The sequence below is a fragment of the Vigna radiata genome, chromosome 9 (assembly GCF_000741045.1).
Source record: "Vigna radiata var. radiata cultivar VC1973A chromosome 9, Vradiata_ver6, whole genome shotgun sequence".
NCBI lineage: Eukaryota > Viridiplantae > Streptophyta > Magnoliopsida > Fabales > Fabaceae > Vigna > Vigna radiata.
In genome coordinates, this window is record NC_028359.1 from 9,652,351 (window position 1) to 9,666,541 (window position 14,191).

Here is a 14,191-nt window from a genome sequence, read left to right on the forward strand (position 1 = left end):
TAGAATTATAGCGTGGCAAAAGAGAGAAAGTGAAGAGAAAAAGAGAAACTGTTGTATTCATTTATCGATAACAAAAATACAAGTAAGGAAAGATATATATAGGAAAGGCAATACAAAGGAAGAAACAAAAGAACGAAGAAAAAAAGGAACCGAGCTATCCGGACGGCTATCCGGACGGGTAAACAAAAAGAAACCGAACGAAAAAGATAAAAAGGAAAAAGAACCGGATGGGTCACTCTAAGAGAGACCGGACGGTGAACAATATAAATGTTATCAAATAGATAATGACTACGCAAGAAATGAGCAAAAATTGGACAAATAATACAACTTATATGTAATAAGGCACAACAAATTCGTCTGTGTATAAACTGCATGGCAGGGCAGTTTGTGCAGTAAGTTTTTGCACTTCACTCTCAGCAACATTTTTGGCGTTTGGGAGATGGGAGTAGAGTATCTTGTTGAGAAGTTGGAAAGATGATAGAATGAGCAAAGGAACTGGAAGGATCATAGAGAGAAGTGTCAATATCTGAAGGCTGAAGAGAAGCACCAGTTGGTTCAATGTAGTTCTCAAAAGAAGCGGTTGGAAGAAAAACATTTTGATCGTAGTAGGAGAAAAGGTGTTGAAGGTTTGGTGTTGCTACTTCTTCCAGCATGTTGAAGGTGTTTGTTTCTGAACTGAGAATTTGAACAGTGTCCCAGTTGAAGTACGTGCCCGGAGCCATCATGAAAATGAACTTCTGCAAATGAAAGAGTTGAGTTTAGAGAAAACTTAGCAAACTTTTGATTCAACTAGGTAACTGCTTAGAAGCAAAAGAAAGAAATAATAAGACAAAACTACTTTCCCATGCTTTCAAAAATGCCTAACACCAAATATCTTATTATAGGCCAAATCAAATGCTACAATACATCAAAATCACGTAAACAAAACTACAATTATATATGTTTTAAAATTAGAAATAACAAAAAAAAAAGAAAAAGAAGCAAGGCTTACGGCGATCCATAATCATCTGTTTTGCCATCTCCTACAGCACCAAAATCCATCACATTATAAGATGCTTCATTGCCTCCAAAACATTGTTATTCTTTGTAAAATAAAAATGTTTCTTTTCTTAATATTTGTTTGATTTTCTATCCCATGGTTTTGTTTTGTTTTAACATGGTTGTGATGATAAATGATAAAACGAATATGCATAATTGAGATATTAAAATTTACAGAGATCTATAACATAAAGTTTTTTAATAATTTATTTTATGATTTTTAACTTATTATAAACTATTTGATCTAACTTCTAATTTTTAGATTATTATTTACTTCATAACTTATTTAACCTTTTTTGTTTGTGACAGAGATTGCCTCTTATATTTTAATTTCTTATTATCTATAAAAAATTTTATCTATATTGTTACTTATTTTAAGTTCATAGAAATAATTAATTATTATCCTATTTGTAATATTCTTTATATATTTTTTAATCTTTTAGACAATTCAAATTAAAAATATTTAACAACTTGATGTAAATAACGTTTCTCAATAATATATATTTTGTCAACTCGTTAAATAAAATGACTCGTCTAGTAAACCTAAACAACTACTAGAAAAACAGAAGTACTGAAATATTTATGAAAGTTGATGATTTTAAAAGAAAATCAAAATTATAATTATAGAATGATATATTTTTGTTTATAAAAATATAAAATTTTAGTTTAAATGTAAACCTTATAAAGCTCATTTAATTTAGAAGATCATTTATTAACAATTAGTTAATTAATTTGAGTTACTTTTATTAAACTATTAAACACACTTGTTGTGATTTTCTTCCTTAATATTAAATAATTAATTAAGTTATGTTTTTTTATTTTCTTTAGTTTACATTTAGCGTGAGTACAAGGATTCCTATAATAAAGAACATTACAAAAAAATCTTATAATCAATTTTAAAGATGATAAATAATTAGTTATTATAATCACTAATTTAAATATTCATTTATAAAATTAAATTTATTGATATCTAAAACTGTTTTTATTATGAATAAAAAATTATAATTAATTTGTGAATTCAATTCTAAATTGATCACTAATATTAGCTACCAAGATTTTAATTATGGAATTTGGTAATTTCAACATTTTATAACTAAATCTTAAGTATTTATGAGTATAAATTGACTCAAACTATTCATTGTGTAGAATTTCGGTAATGTTCTCCACTAGAGCAAGAGGTCCTAAACGTAGTTCGGAAGTTGTAGACCTTATTCCTTTTAAATGTTTATAGAAGATGATGTTAAATACTTTTTGTGTAAATATTAGATGATGAATTCATTGTTTGATGAGGTTAGGAAGAATTATTAGATGTGTAAATAATAGGAAGTAGTCATTATTTTGTTCCTTTAATATATCTCGATTATTTTCTATCTCTTTGAATTTTATGTAGGCCTGTATGTGATAGTAGCACATACAAACCTGCTATTAAAAAACATGACTTTTTAGTTCTAGTATTAATCGGTATAAAAATCACTTTCTATACCGATTCGAGTAACAAGTGGTATAGAAAATCATATTTTTATATCAATTAAAGCTTTAACCACTATGAAAAGTGTTACTTCATACTAGTTGAAGTGTTAACTGGTATAGAATGTCATATCTTTTTATAATTGTTTGTTAGCGAACCGATATAAAAAGTATAGATTGTATACAAATTTATCCATCTCTTTATTTTTATATCGGTTACAAAATCGGTATAAAAAATCAAAAATTTTATGTACCCATATTTTAATACAAATTTAAAAGTTGGTATAAATTTTTTTTTAACTAATATAATGCATGGATTACATTCTTGTGAGCAATTCAGGACGTATGAAACAATATTTTTTTTTCATTTATTTAAAAAATGACATGTTAATATTAAAATGGTTTATGAGTGTATATTAAAAAATGACATTTATACTTTAAAATTCACATTTTTTATGAAATATGTGTGTTTAAATGATTGATTTAAAGTGAATTTTGTGACAATTAAATTTATTAATTTGGGAATTAACGAGACGAAAAAAGTAAGTTTTAATATGAAAACTATTCTTTGATATCATAATGTGCTAAAATTAGAATTTAATCAATTCAAAAATTTTAGAAAAGTAGTATAAATTATAATTTAAAGCCAAAAATAAGATTTTATTTGAAAAAAATATTTAAATTGACCGAATACACGATCTTTAGACTTGCACCTCCTAAAATCACTACATACACTCCTATTTCTACACTCTTATTTCTAAAACAGACCAACAAAGCCAAACACTAAGGCTTTTTCTGGTACAGTCCCTAAGTTTCCTATTCTTACCTCTCTTAAATTAGACTCCATCACATCATGCCATGTGGCAATCTAAACTCTAAGTGCTATCCAACCACACCTAGCCACATCACCTTCCTGACACGTCGTCATCACAGTCTCAAGACAAACCCTAATTTCTCTCCAGAAACCCTAGCCGCCGCCGCCATCCTCCTCGTGCCACCACCACGGTTTCGCGCCGGCCACCACGCGCATATCGCCGCACCGCCACCTTCTTCCACGGCCAACCACTATCTCCACGCACCACAACAACCTTCAACACACATCACCATCATCAACGCCCAAGCCGCCGTCGCACAACAACCACCTTGCCGCCGGAGTACTGCGAGCCTCCTCCTGCACAAAGTTATCTCCTCCATTCGCATAGCCTGCAATGAGAAAAACCAAGAAACCAGAAACACAACTCACGAGAATCACCAAATCCAAGTCGCCGCTACTGCCTTGACTTGATCGCACCGTCGAGGCAGCCACCGTGAGAAACCCAAATCGCACCATGGCCGCGCAATCACCCTCGCACCAGCCCAAATCGTCTTCGCGTTGTCATGAACCTCCATGGCCGCCGGCCTCCATCATCAGCGAGAGCCATCTCCATTCTCGAACCTGCACGCAGGGAAACCGCGAGCAGCCCTTGCCTCTGCAAAACGCGAATCGCATCAGCCACCAGAATCGCGATTCCTTCGTCTATCGCCACCAAGCGTGATTCGATCTCCTTCACAACCTGCAACCACAATCAGATCTGCAAGCAAACCAGAAGCCAGGTTCAAGCGTCGTCGCATAGCACCGTGGAGACCTAGGGTCTCTCGCGCGGTCGTCGCAGATCAAAGGGGCAGACTTGTTTCGTTTTTCCTTCAAGGCGAACGGCGCAGGAGCAAAGGGGAAGCCCTTTCCCCAATCTGAAACCCTAATGGGAAGGAAGAGGCGGACACGTGGCGGCATCCCGTTGGCACGTCCATTTGGTCAAAGTTGGTCAACACTCCTTAAGTCTGGTCAAGTTTTTGTGCAATTTGGATAAATTCGGAAGGAGCTGGAGTGTAAATAAAGGAACTTCAAGGGCTTTTTTGCGATTTTGGAAAATCCAGTTGTTGAATTAATTTAATTTGGGAATATCAACCGAAAGTATCTTCCAAATAGTATTGTAATTATCTAAATCTTTTAGTTATTTGGAATTTAGAGTTCAAGTCCAATTGAGTCTTATATAAAGAGACCCAGGGGAGGCAGAAAAGGGACTTCATTCATTCATTCACCACTCATCTCTCTTTTATTTCATCATGTATTCAACTCCATTCATGGAGAGCTAAGCATCTAAGGTTATTCTGCCATAATTTCACTATGGATTTTGAGGTTGAGTGAATTAATACAATTGTTTATTTTGATTATTGATTTAAGTTGTTCTCTCTCTTTGTTTTTCATCTCTCTATCATATTAAAAGCAAATATTTTTGCATCATAATGTGTTTGAATCTACATGCATATTGATTATATGAGTTCAAGGGTTTCTAAGTTTAATTGAGAATCTATTTTGATTTAATTTAGGAGCTTTCATATAATTAAATGGGTTTTTACTATCAATTGAGAAGGTACTTCATAATTGTTTTTAAGTTTCCTATTTGTTTTACAATATTCTTTAAACAATCTCAGTTTTGTTCATAAGCATTGCATATGATTCATAAGAGTAAGATATTCAAAAGCAATTCCGTGTTCGTTTGGTGATGACTCAGGGTTACTTTGGCCCTAACTACTTTCTTGAACACTATTTGCCAATACTGAAGTTACCTTAAAAAGTAATATTAATTTGATAGCTTCAATGACAATATCAAATTTGGCGTCGTTGCCGAGGAACTACGGTTAGTATTTTGATTCTAATTTTTATTTTAATTTTCATTTGTTTTTATTTTTTTTCTAGCACATATACATTTAATTTAGTTTGGGTTATTTTGTAGCTTTTAGTTATTCTTTTTGTTAGCAAAATCTTTGTTCTTGTTTAAATTAAGAATTTCTTTTGAGAAATACATGAGGCTAGTTTGAATATACTCTGACTAGGAAAGACTTGGTACTTAAGTTGTCCATTGTGACGCACCTCTCTTTCCTAGGAGTGGACCCAAACAAACTCTCTATTATCTCATTTGAAGTCTTTATCTAAAGTAAGGACAAAAGAAAAAAAAAAAGAAAAAGAAAAAGTGATAAATAGAGAAATGATTTCAAGCAGACTACGTAGTGCATGACCAGTGTTAACCCGGGAGAATTCTATCAAATTAATCCGGAAGTTGAAAGGAGTTTGCCTAAGGTACGAAGAACTTTGAAATTGGTGTGTTCTACTGAGGGAACACGTCCTACATCTGAAGCCATACCACCTTCATTATCTCCAATAACAAATATACCATCTAATCCTTTACCTGATCCTAACCCAAACAGAATGGCACAAAGAACCATCAAACAACTAGCCACCTCCCACAATATAGTTACTCGAAGTAACATTGAATACCCTAATGAGGAGTGAGAGTTGAGACCTGACCTGCTAAATGCCTTACCGAAGTTCAATGGGTTGTAAGGGAGAATCCACACAAGCACTTGAGACAATTCCACATGTGCGAAAATTTTAGATCTCCCAGGATCACAATAAAGAGCCTTAAGACGAGAGCTTTTTATTTTACCCTTCAAGGAGCAGCTCAAGATTGATGGTATTATCTCTCTGCACGGATTACTAATTGGGAAACTATTGAAAGACTCTTTGTTGAAAAGTATTTTCCTGCATCTAGATTATTTGCCATCCATAGAGAAATTCAAGATATAAGATAAAGAGATAGAGAGAATCTTAGTGATTATTGGGAACGATTCAAGAAACTATGTGCTTTATGCCCTCAAATCCAAATGGTAGACTTCATTCTAAGCTTTTATGAAGGCTTAAGTCCAACTGATGGGTCATGGGCAGATGCTGCAAGCGGAGGATCTTTCTTAGAAAGGTCACCAGAGGATGGTATAGATCTAATAGAACGGAAGACAGACAATCAACAATATGGAACAAGAGAAAATTCAGTGAATGTTTTTGAAAGGAGTACATGAAATTGAAAATGGTGTAGTTGATGGGAAGATGATAAATGAAAGATTGAATAAGTTAGAAAGAAAACTCGACGAGATTGCATGTCTGTTTAAAACCTCAACTCCACAAATTGCTAAGAANTGTGGAATTTGCATTTCAACTGATCACTACACTGATGAATGTCCTGGCTTGATGGAAACTATTGTGGAAAACTCATCTCAAGCTTTTTGATGTGTGAATCAAATGTAATTGCATTCATATCTTAGTTTAGCCCATTTGCATACATAATTGCATTAATTGAATGATTTAGTCATGCATTATCCTTGTTTCGGATCATACATTGGGATTTTGTGTTTTTCTTGTAGATTGGTGATTCTAAGTGCCAAAATCAAAATTTGGGAAGAATTGATGTCTAAGATGAAGAGATGAAACCAAAGAGTTCCATGACCTAGCTATGGACAGTTCCATGACCTGTGTATTTTGCTCCAAAATGCAGATGCAAAACAGAGAGTTCCACAAGGGTTGTGAATGTTTTCACAACCTGTAGATTTACCTCGAGAAAACAAAAGGCAAAACAGAGAGTTTCACAAGTGAGTTGTGGTTTTTACCACAACCTGTGGATTTACGTCAGGAATTGTAGAATTGAAAGTAGAGAGGAGTACATGTAGATTGGGAATTTTTCCATGAGCTGTGAAACTTTCCAGAGCAGTTACTAATCTCTTTTATGACATGGATTTAAAGAGATTAAAATTAAATAGAAATTGAGAGAAGTTACTTAGAGGGAGTAAATACTTTCCTAAAAAAGGGAATTATAGGAGGATTTTTAGGAGAAGATTTAATAACAGGGAAAATATATAAATATATAGGATTTGAAAATAAAGAGGGAGGAATGTACCGGGAGGCACATCAACATTCAGATTGTCAATGCTTCTTCTTCTTTTGGTTTGCTTTTAATTTTTACATTATGCAGAACTAAATTTCCTTTTGTTAGAGGATTGATGTAGTACTTTGGATTATAATTTCTGAACATTTTTGATTGATGTTTAGTTAATTTTAATTATCACAGTGTTTTATTTATGTTTTCATGTCTATTCTATGAACAGTTTCACAATTGAGAGATTGGGGATTGTTTGCGATTATAAATAAAACAGATTAGATGTTGTCACAATTGGGAAATTGGGCACAACTAATTAGTTTGCAATTGAGATAATCTTTGTTCTTCATGATTTTATTGAATTTTGTAACTGACATAAGGGATTGGGGGTTATAATTCAATGAATATGTTTGTCTGTCTAAGGAATTAGGGCTAAACAAGCTCTTAATAAACTCAAGTGGATAATTATAATTCACACATCAATTGGAAAGGGTAGGAATTTATATGAAAAGGTATGAAACCAATTCTCTAATGTTGTTTATACTATTTGAATTTCCATTACTTGTTTATGTTCATCATTCTACCTAATAATTTTTGTTGCTCAAAATTACGTAATTTAGTAATCTAGTACTCAACTCATTCAATTCCTGAGGACGATATTTTATTACTACAATAATTGGTACAGTTGCCAAACGTTTATCACTTTTACTGCAAACACGTTTGGAGGAAATAGACCATACCAGAATTATCATGATTCATCTTCCAATAGGTATCAGCAAAACAGGCAACCTTATGTTCCACCTCAACAAAGGCAACAATCTCAACCTGAAATGTCACTGCAAGATTTCATGAAAACAATGCTTGAGCAAAATTCAGAAATCAAGAAATCAATTGTAGATTTGACTCAGAGGGTGAAAAAGTTAGAGGCTAAGGAGTCAAATAAACTGCCTGCATAAACAATGATCAACTCGCAAAATGTAAGTGCTATTACTTTAAGGACGGGTAAGTAGGTACAAGGCTCCGAAGGAACCCAAGAGGATGAAGATAAGGAGAAAGAAGAAGCACATATTAATGAAAATGGAGAACCAAGTAAACCATCACCTGAGACTACCATTGATAAATCCAGGTTAGTACCTTCTAACTCTTCTAAAAATTCTTCTTCATCTTATTCTCCACTTCCTCCATATCCCAATCGGTTGAAGCCGAGAAAAAAAAATGGAGGAATTAGACCAAGAGATCTTAAATACTTTCAAAAAGGTGGAGATCAACATTCTCTTGCTTGATGTTGTTAAGTAAATCCCCAAATACGCCAAGTTTTTTGAAAGAACTTTACATAAATAAAAAAACGTATTAGGGATAATGAGATTGTGAATTTGGGAAGAAATGTGTCAAGCTTGATTAAGAAGCATATTGAAATACCGCAAAAATACAAGGATCCAGATATGTTTTTTATTCCTTGTGTTATTGGAAATTCAAAGTTTGACAATGTCATTCTAAATGAAAGCCTTCTAGAGATGTCTCTATTAGCTCTATGCCAAAACCAAAGTCTTTTAATATCTCTATTAGCTCTATGCCAAAACCAAAGTCTTTTAAAGTAAAAGATTTATAGAGAGAAGAGATGAGAGGGGTGATATCATAGAGATGATAATATCATCTATTAATATGAAGATGGTAATATCATTTGTAAATTTAGTAAAAAAAAAAAGGATCGCTCTTTATTGCTCAAAAACTAATATTATTGAGTTTTGGGAACCACGATCTAGGGACCTACTTGATACCATAAATGATAGTTCAAGGTTAATTAGTTAAGTAAGAAAGAAATATGAAAAACAATGGATAAAATTAATAAATAAATAGCCAATAAAAATAGCAGAAAAACGAAAAAAAAAGATATCATCAGGAAAAGAAAAAAAAATATTTTTTAAAAAGTCAATATCAATATTTATGTTAAACTATGGATTTAAAAGGAAAACTATTAATCAACGAGGAAGAATAAAAAACCAATAATTAATAATTGACTTCAGAAACAATTATTTAACGTGTAAATTACCTATTACATAACATTCCTATGAATGGATGATAGTACAATTTTTATAAATTACTAAAGAAATAAAATGGAATGAGCTTACAGGAACCACGTTATGCTTTTGATTTTTATAACAATAAGGAATTTTGATTTTAGTATATTATGATATTCATTGATTTATTATTTTGTGAATTGCTTAAACTTTTTCAATAAATTTGAGCTAGCAATATAAAACAGGCATTGAAACTTCAATTTGTGTGGTCAACAAGAGTCAACAACAGATATTGTCAAGAAAATAGATCTCACACTTACTCTGCATTACCTTTAATAAAGCAAGTCACTGAAATAGACTGATTCACTAAAGTTGATAGAAATTTCGTTAAAGTAACAGAAAAAAAGAAGTAAAGCAAAGTTGATATGTTGCACAGCTTACCAAACCCACCTCTTGCTGTCGGAAATAATCATTCCTTTATTGAAGTAAATGCTTCCAATTTTCACAATATTCACTCATTATCTTTTGTCAGTCCTTCATTCACGTAACTGTGCTTCACTTCCAATTTTCTCAATCCTTTCTTCTCCTCAACCATGCCTGTCCTTGAAACACTTGGTGGTGCTCATCAAATTTTAGACTTCTTTCGTGGGAGAAATCTTGATGAGAATCTACTGAAAAAGTTGAAGCGGAAGCTGATGGACGTCACTTCTGTGATAAATGATGCAGAACAAAAGCAGTTCACTAATCCATTGGTCAAAGAATGGCTTGATGAGGTTAGAGACGTCTTGTATGATGCAGAGGATCTGCTCGAGCAAATAGAGTATGAATTCTCCAAGACTAAGTTGGAAGCTGAATTCCAGACCAGTTCTAGCAAGGTACACAGTTTTGAATCCAAGATCATAGCACTCCTAGATGATTTAGAATCTCTTTTCAACCAAAACATTGTTAAAGATTTCAAAATTTATAGTGGCGTAAGATTTGGGTTGGGTAATAAGGTATCAGAGAAAAAAGTTGAATCAATGTCGTTGGTGGCTGAAGAGGTTATTTATGGCAGAAATGAGGAAAAAGAAATTATCTTTACTTGGCTGAGATCTAACACTAATGATAATAAGCTGCAAATACTTTCTACTGTGGGTATGGGTGGGATGGGTAAGACCACACTTGCTCAACATGTATACAATGATCCAAAGACAGAAGAAGCTAAATTTGATGAAAAGGCTTGGGTTTGCGTTTCTGATGCATTTGATGTTTTGAGAGTATCCAAAACAATTATTGGAGCTTTCACTAACTCAAGAGATGACAGTGGAGACCTAGAANTGGTTCATGGAAAATTGAAAAAAAGGTTGTCCGGGAGGAAGTTTCTTCTGGTTCTAGATGATGTTTGGAATGAAGACCGAAATCAATGGAAAGCATTACAAACTCCTCTTACGTCTGGGGCTAAAGGAAGTAAAATTCTAGTCACAACCCGTAGTCACAAGATTATACGAGTTTATGTGATGCTAAAGGGTTACAGACATTTATAACCTCTCGGAGGCATTGGGAGATGTCAATAGAAGAGTTAATATCCAACTTTAAGTTCTTACGGGTCTTTCAATGCATTGGTGTATTAAGGTGCCTGACAATATAGGCGATTTTATACATCTCCGTTCGTTAGACTTTTCATTTTCCCGCATAAAGAGACTTCCTGACTCAATCTGTTTACTCTATAACTTGCAAGAATTGAAACTAAACACTTGTGCAAATTGAAGGAGCTGCCCTTGACTTTGCATGAGCTCACCAATTTGCGCGGCCTTGAAGAATCTTCACGTTTAGGAAAGTTGAGGAATCTTCACGTGTGGATGGACAAGTTTGAGGTTGGCAAAAGTAGTGAGTTCAGTATTCAGCAATTACTAGAAGTTGATCTTCATGGAGAGCCGCTGTCAATTAAAAATCTTAAAGATATCTCAAATCCCTATAAGACAAATTTGAAGAATAAAATATCTACTATACCCCGGTGACCGAGCAGAAGAATTCGGAACCAAAACAGGCAACCGACCAATGATTAGATAAACACAAAGGTAAAAATCATTAATGACCCATTAATATGTTTAATGGTCATATTAAATGTGAATATACGTTATTTATGAGTGATTGACATGTCATAATCTGGTATTAATGGACAATTAGCAGGTATTATTGAATTTGATTGTCTAGTTTAATGATTAATCAATGCACTTACCACAAGCCTTATAAGTATACTATTAACGTTCAGGTAAAACGACCTTGAGTTATCCTAATTAAAATATAGACCTCTTTATACAACATATCTGACTTGAGCGTTGAAGCGTCTTTTGCAGGTCCACCATCCATCTTGAAAAACTGTAAGCATTGCCTATGGTTGCCTTTCCTTGCACTTTTGACATTTCTGAAGGACTTGACAATTGATGGTCTTGATTGCATAGAAAGGATAGATGCTGATTTCTACGGGAATAGCTCTTCTGCTTTTGCATCCTTGGAAAGGTTGATCTTTAATAGTATGAAGGAATGGGAAGAATGGCAGTGCATGACGGGTGCTTCAAAGTCTTTGTCTGATGAATTGTCCCAAGCTGAAAGAATTGCCAGACATACTTTGTCATTTAATGAATCTAATTATAGAGGACTGTCGCAATCTATAGATGATATCGCAGGCGCACCCTCAATCATTTGAAGTATTTGAGGATTATAGAATGCTCTGAATTTGAATCATTTTCCAATGAAGGATTATTTGCACCTCAGCTACAGTCATTTACTATTGTAGGATTGGAAAAATTGAAGTCAATGCCTAAATGCATGTATGCCCTTCTTTCATCTCTTAATCATCTGTGCATACGGGATTCTCCAGAGCTGGAGTTGTCCGAGGAATGTTTGCCATCAAATGTAAAAAGCATGTATCTCGTGAATTGCTCCAAAGTTGTGGCCTCCCTAATGGGCGCTTGGGGAACCAACCCTTCCTTAAAAGACTTGTCCATTAGCAATGTGGATTTGGAGTGTTTTCCGGGTGAAGGTTTGCTCCCACTTTCTATTGGTGAACTAAAGATATTTAATTGTTCAAATCTTAAGAAACTGGACTACAGGGTCTCTGTCACCTCTCCTCTCTTAAGAAATTGATTCTTAGTAACTGTCCTATACTACAATGCTTGCCAGAGGAGGGTTTGCCCGAATCCATTTCAGTACTCGAAATTGAAGGTTGACCGTTGCTCAAACAGTGGTGTAAGAAACAAGAAGGTGAAGACTGGGAAAAGATTCCTCACATTAAATTCATATACGTTGATGACGTAGAAGGAAACATACGTCGTCTGGTTCGCAGGTTCTCCTCACTATCTTTGAAGCATTTCAAATACACTCTTATTTAGTGCATATGTTTTAATATCGAATACACTCTTATTATCGTTATTCTGTTTTGAAGTTGATTAGCAATCTTTATATTTAAGAAACAGAGTAATGGTTAAAAAACAGTACAGGATAACCTATGCGTACTATTTTCTGCTTAAAATGTTTCATGAATTACATAAAATACAATAGATTACATAAAAAGAATCAATAAAAATAAATGCAAAATGTTGAAATTAGAAAAATGAGTTTCTCTAATCATACGATTTTTATTTTTTGTTTGACCCTCAATTGAATGATTAGGAAAGAAAAATCAACTTAATAAAATTTGACCCTTTTTTTCAACTTTCAACTCTTAAAACTCGCATGTTTTATAGTTAAAACATTTCTAAAATTGTATAAAGTTGACGCTGTTACTGACACTTAGCTAAGTATGGTCAAGAGTACCGTCTAAACGAAGATTTAACTTTCATGATTAATACTAAGAATGTCAAAATGATGAGTTATATAAAAAATTGTTTCGAACTAAAAACTTCCCATTCGAACAACTTATTACACTTTATGAATAAATTCAATTATAAAAATATATTAAAATATAATAATCGTACTAATGTTTTAAATTATATCCGTCCGTCATTATTTGAATATAAATTTATGTATAACAATAAGGAATTTTGATTTTAATATATCTAAGATATTCATTGATTTATTATTTTGTTAATTACTTAAACTTTTTAAATAAATTTGAGCTAGCTCGAGAATTAAAAAAATGTAAAACAGGTATTGAATACTTCAATTTGTGTGGCGAACAAGAGTCAACAACAGATATTGAAGTAAAGACATTGTCAAGAAAATAGATTTCAGATTAACTCTGCATTACCTTCACTCCAATTTTCACAATCCTTTCTTCTCCTAGATTTGGCCACTTCCTTTCCAACCATGCCTGTCCTTGAAACACTTGGTGGTGCTCTTTTTGGTGCTGTTCTTCAGATGCTATTTGACAAGCTCGATTCTCATCAAGTTCTGGGCTTCTTTCGTGGGAGAAATCTTGATGAGAAGCTACTGAAAAAGTTGAAGAGGAAGCTGATGGACGTCAATTCTGTGATAGATGATGCAGAACAAAAGCAGTTCACTAATTCATTGGTCAAAGAATGGCTTGATGAGATTAGAGACGTCTTGTATGATGCAGAGGATCTGCTGGAGCAAATAGAATATGAATTCTCCAAGACTAAGTTGGAAGTTGAATTCCAGACAGTTCTAGCAAGGTACACAGTTTTGAATCCAAGATAATAGCACTCCTAGATGATCTAGAATCTCTTTTCAACCAAAACATTGTTAAAGATTTCAAAATTTATAGTGGCGTAAGATCTGGGTTGGGTAATAAGGTGTCAGAGAAAAAAGTTGAATCAACGTCGTTGGTGGCTGAAGAGGTTATTTATGGCAGAGATGAGGACAAAGAAATTATCTTTACTTGGCTGAGATCTGACACTAATGATAATAAGCTGTCAATACTTTCTATTGTGGGTATGGGTGGGATGGGTAAGACCACACTTGCTCAACATGTATACAATGATC

General features: G+C 33.5%; 2 protein-coding genes and 1 pseudogene across 2 annotated transcripts in view; all 3 read left to right on the plus strand.

Moving 5' to 3' along the window:
* LOC106773278 (putative disease resistance protein At3g14460) overlaps positions 1-14,191 on the plus strand; it is a 66,412-nt gene that overhangs the window by 49,045 nt on the left and 3,176 nt on the right. The gene's annotated exons all lie outside the window — the stretch shown is intronic.
* On the plus strand, positions 9,836-11,120 carry LOC106773277 (putative disease resistance RPP13-like protein 1). Its single transcript, XM_014659983.2, has one exon. The coding sequence runs from the start codon at positions 9,862-9,864 to the stop codon at positions 10,789-10,791; it is 930 nt and encodes a 309-aa protein (XP_014515469.1). The 5' UTR covers positions 9,836-9,861; the 3' UTR covers positions 10,792-11,120.
* Positions 11,268-12,742, plus strand: LOC106774077 (annotated as a pseudogene).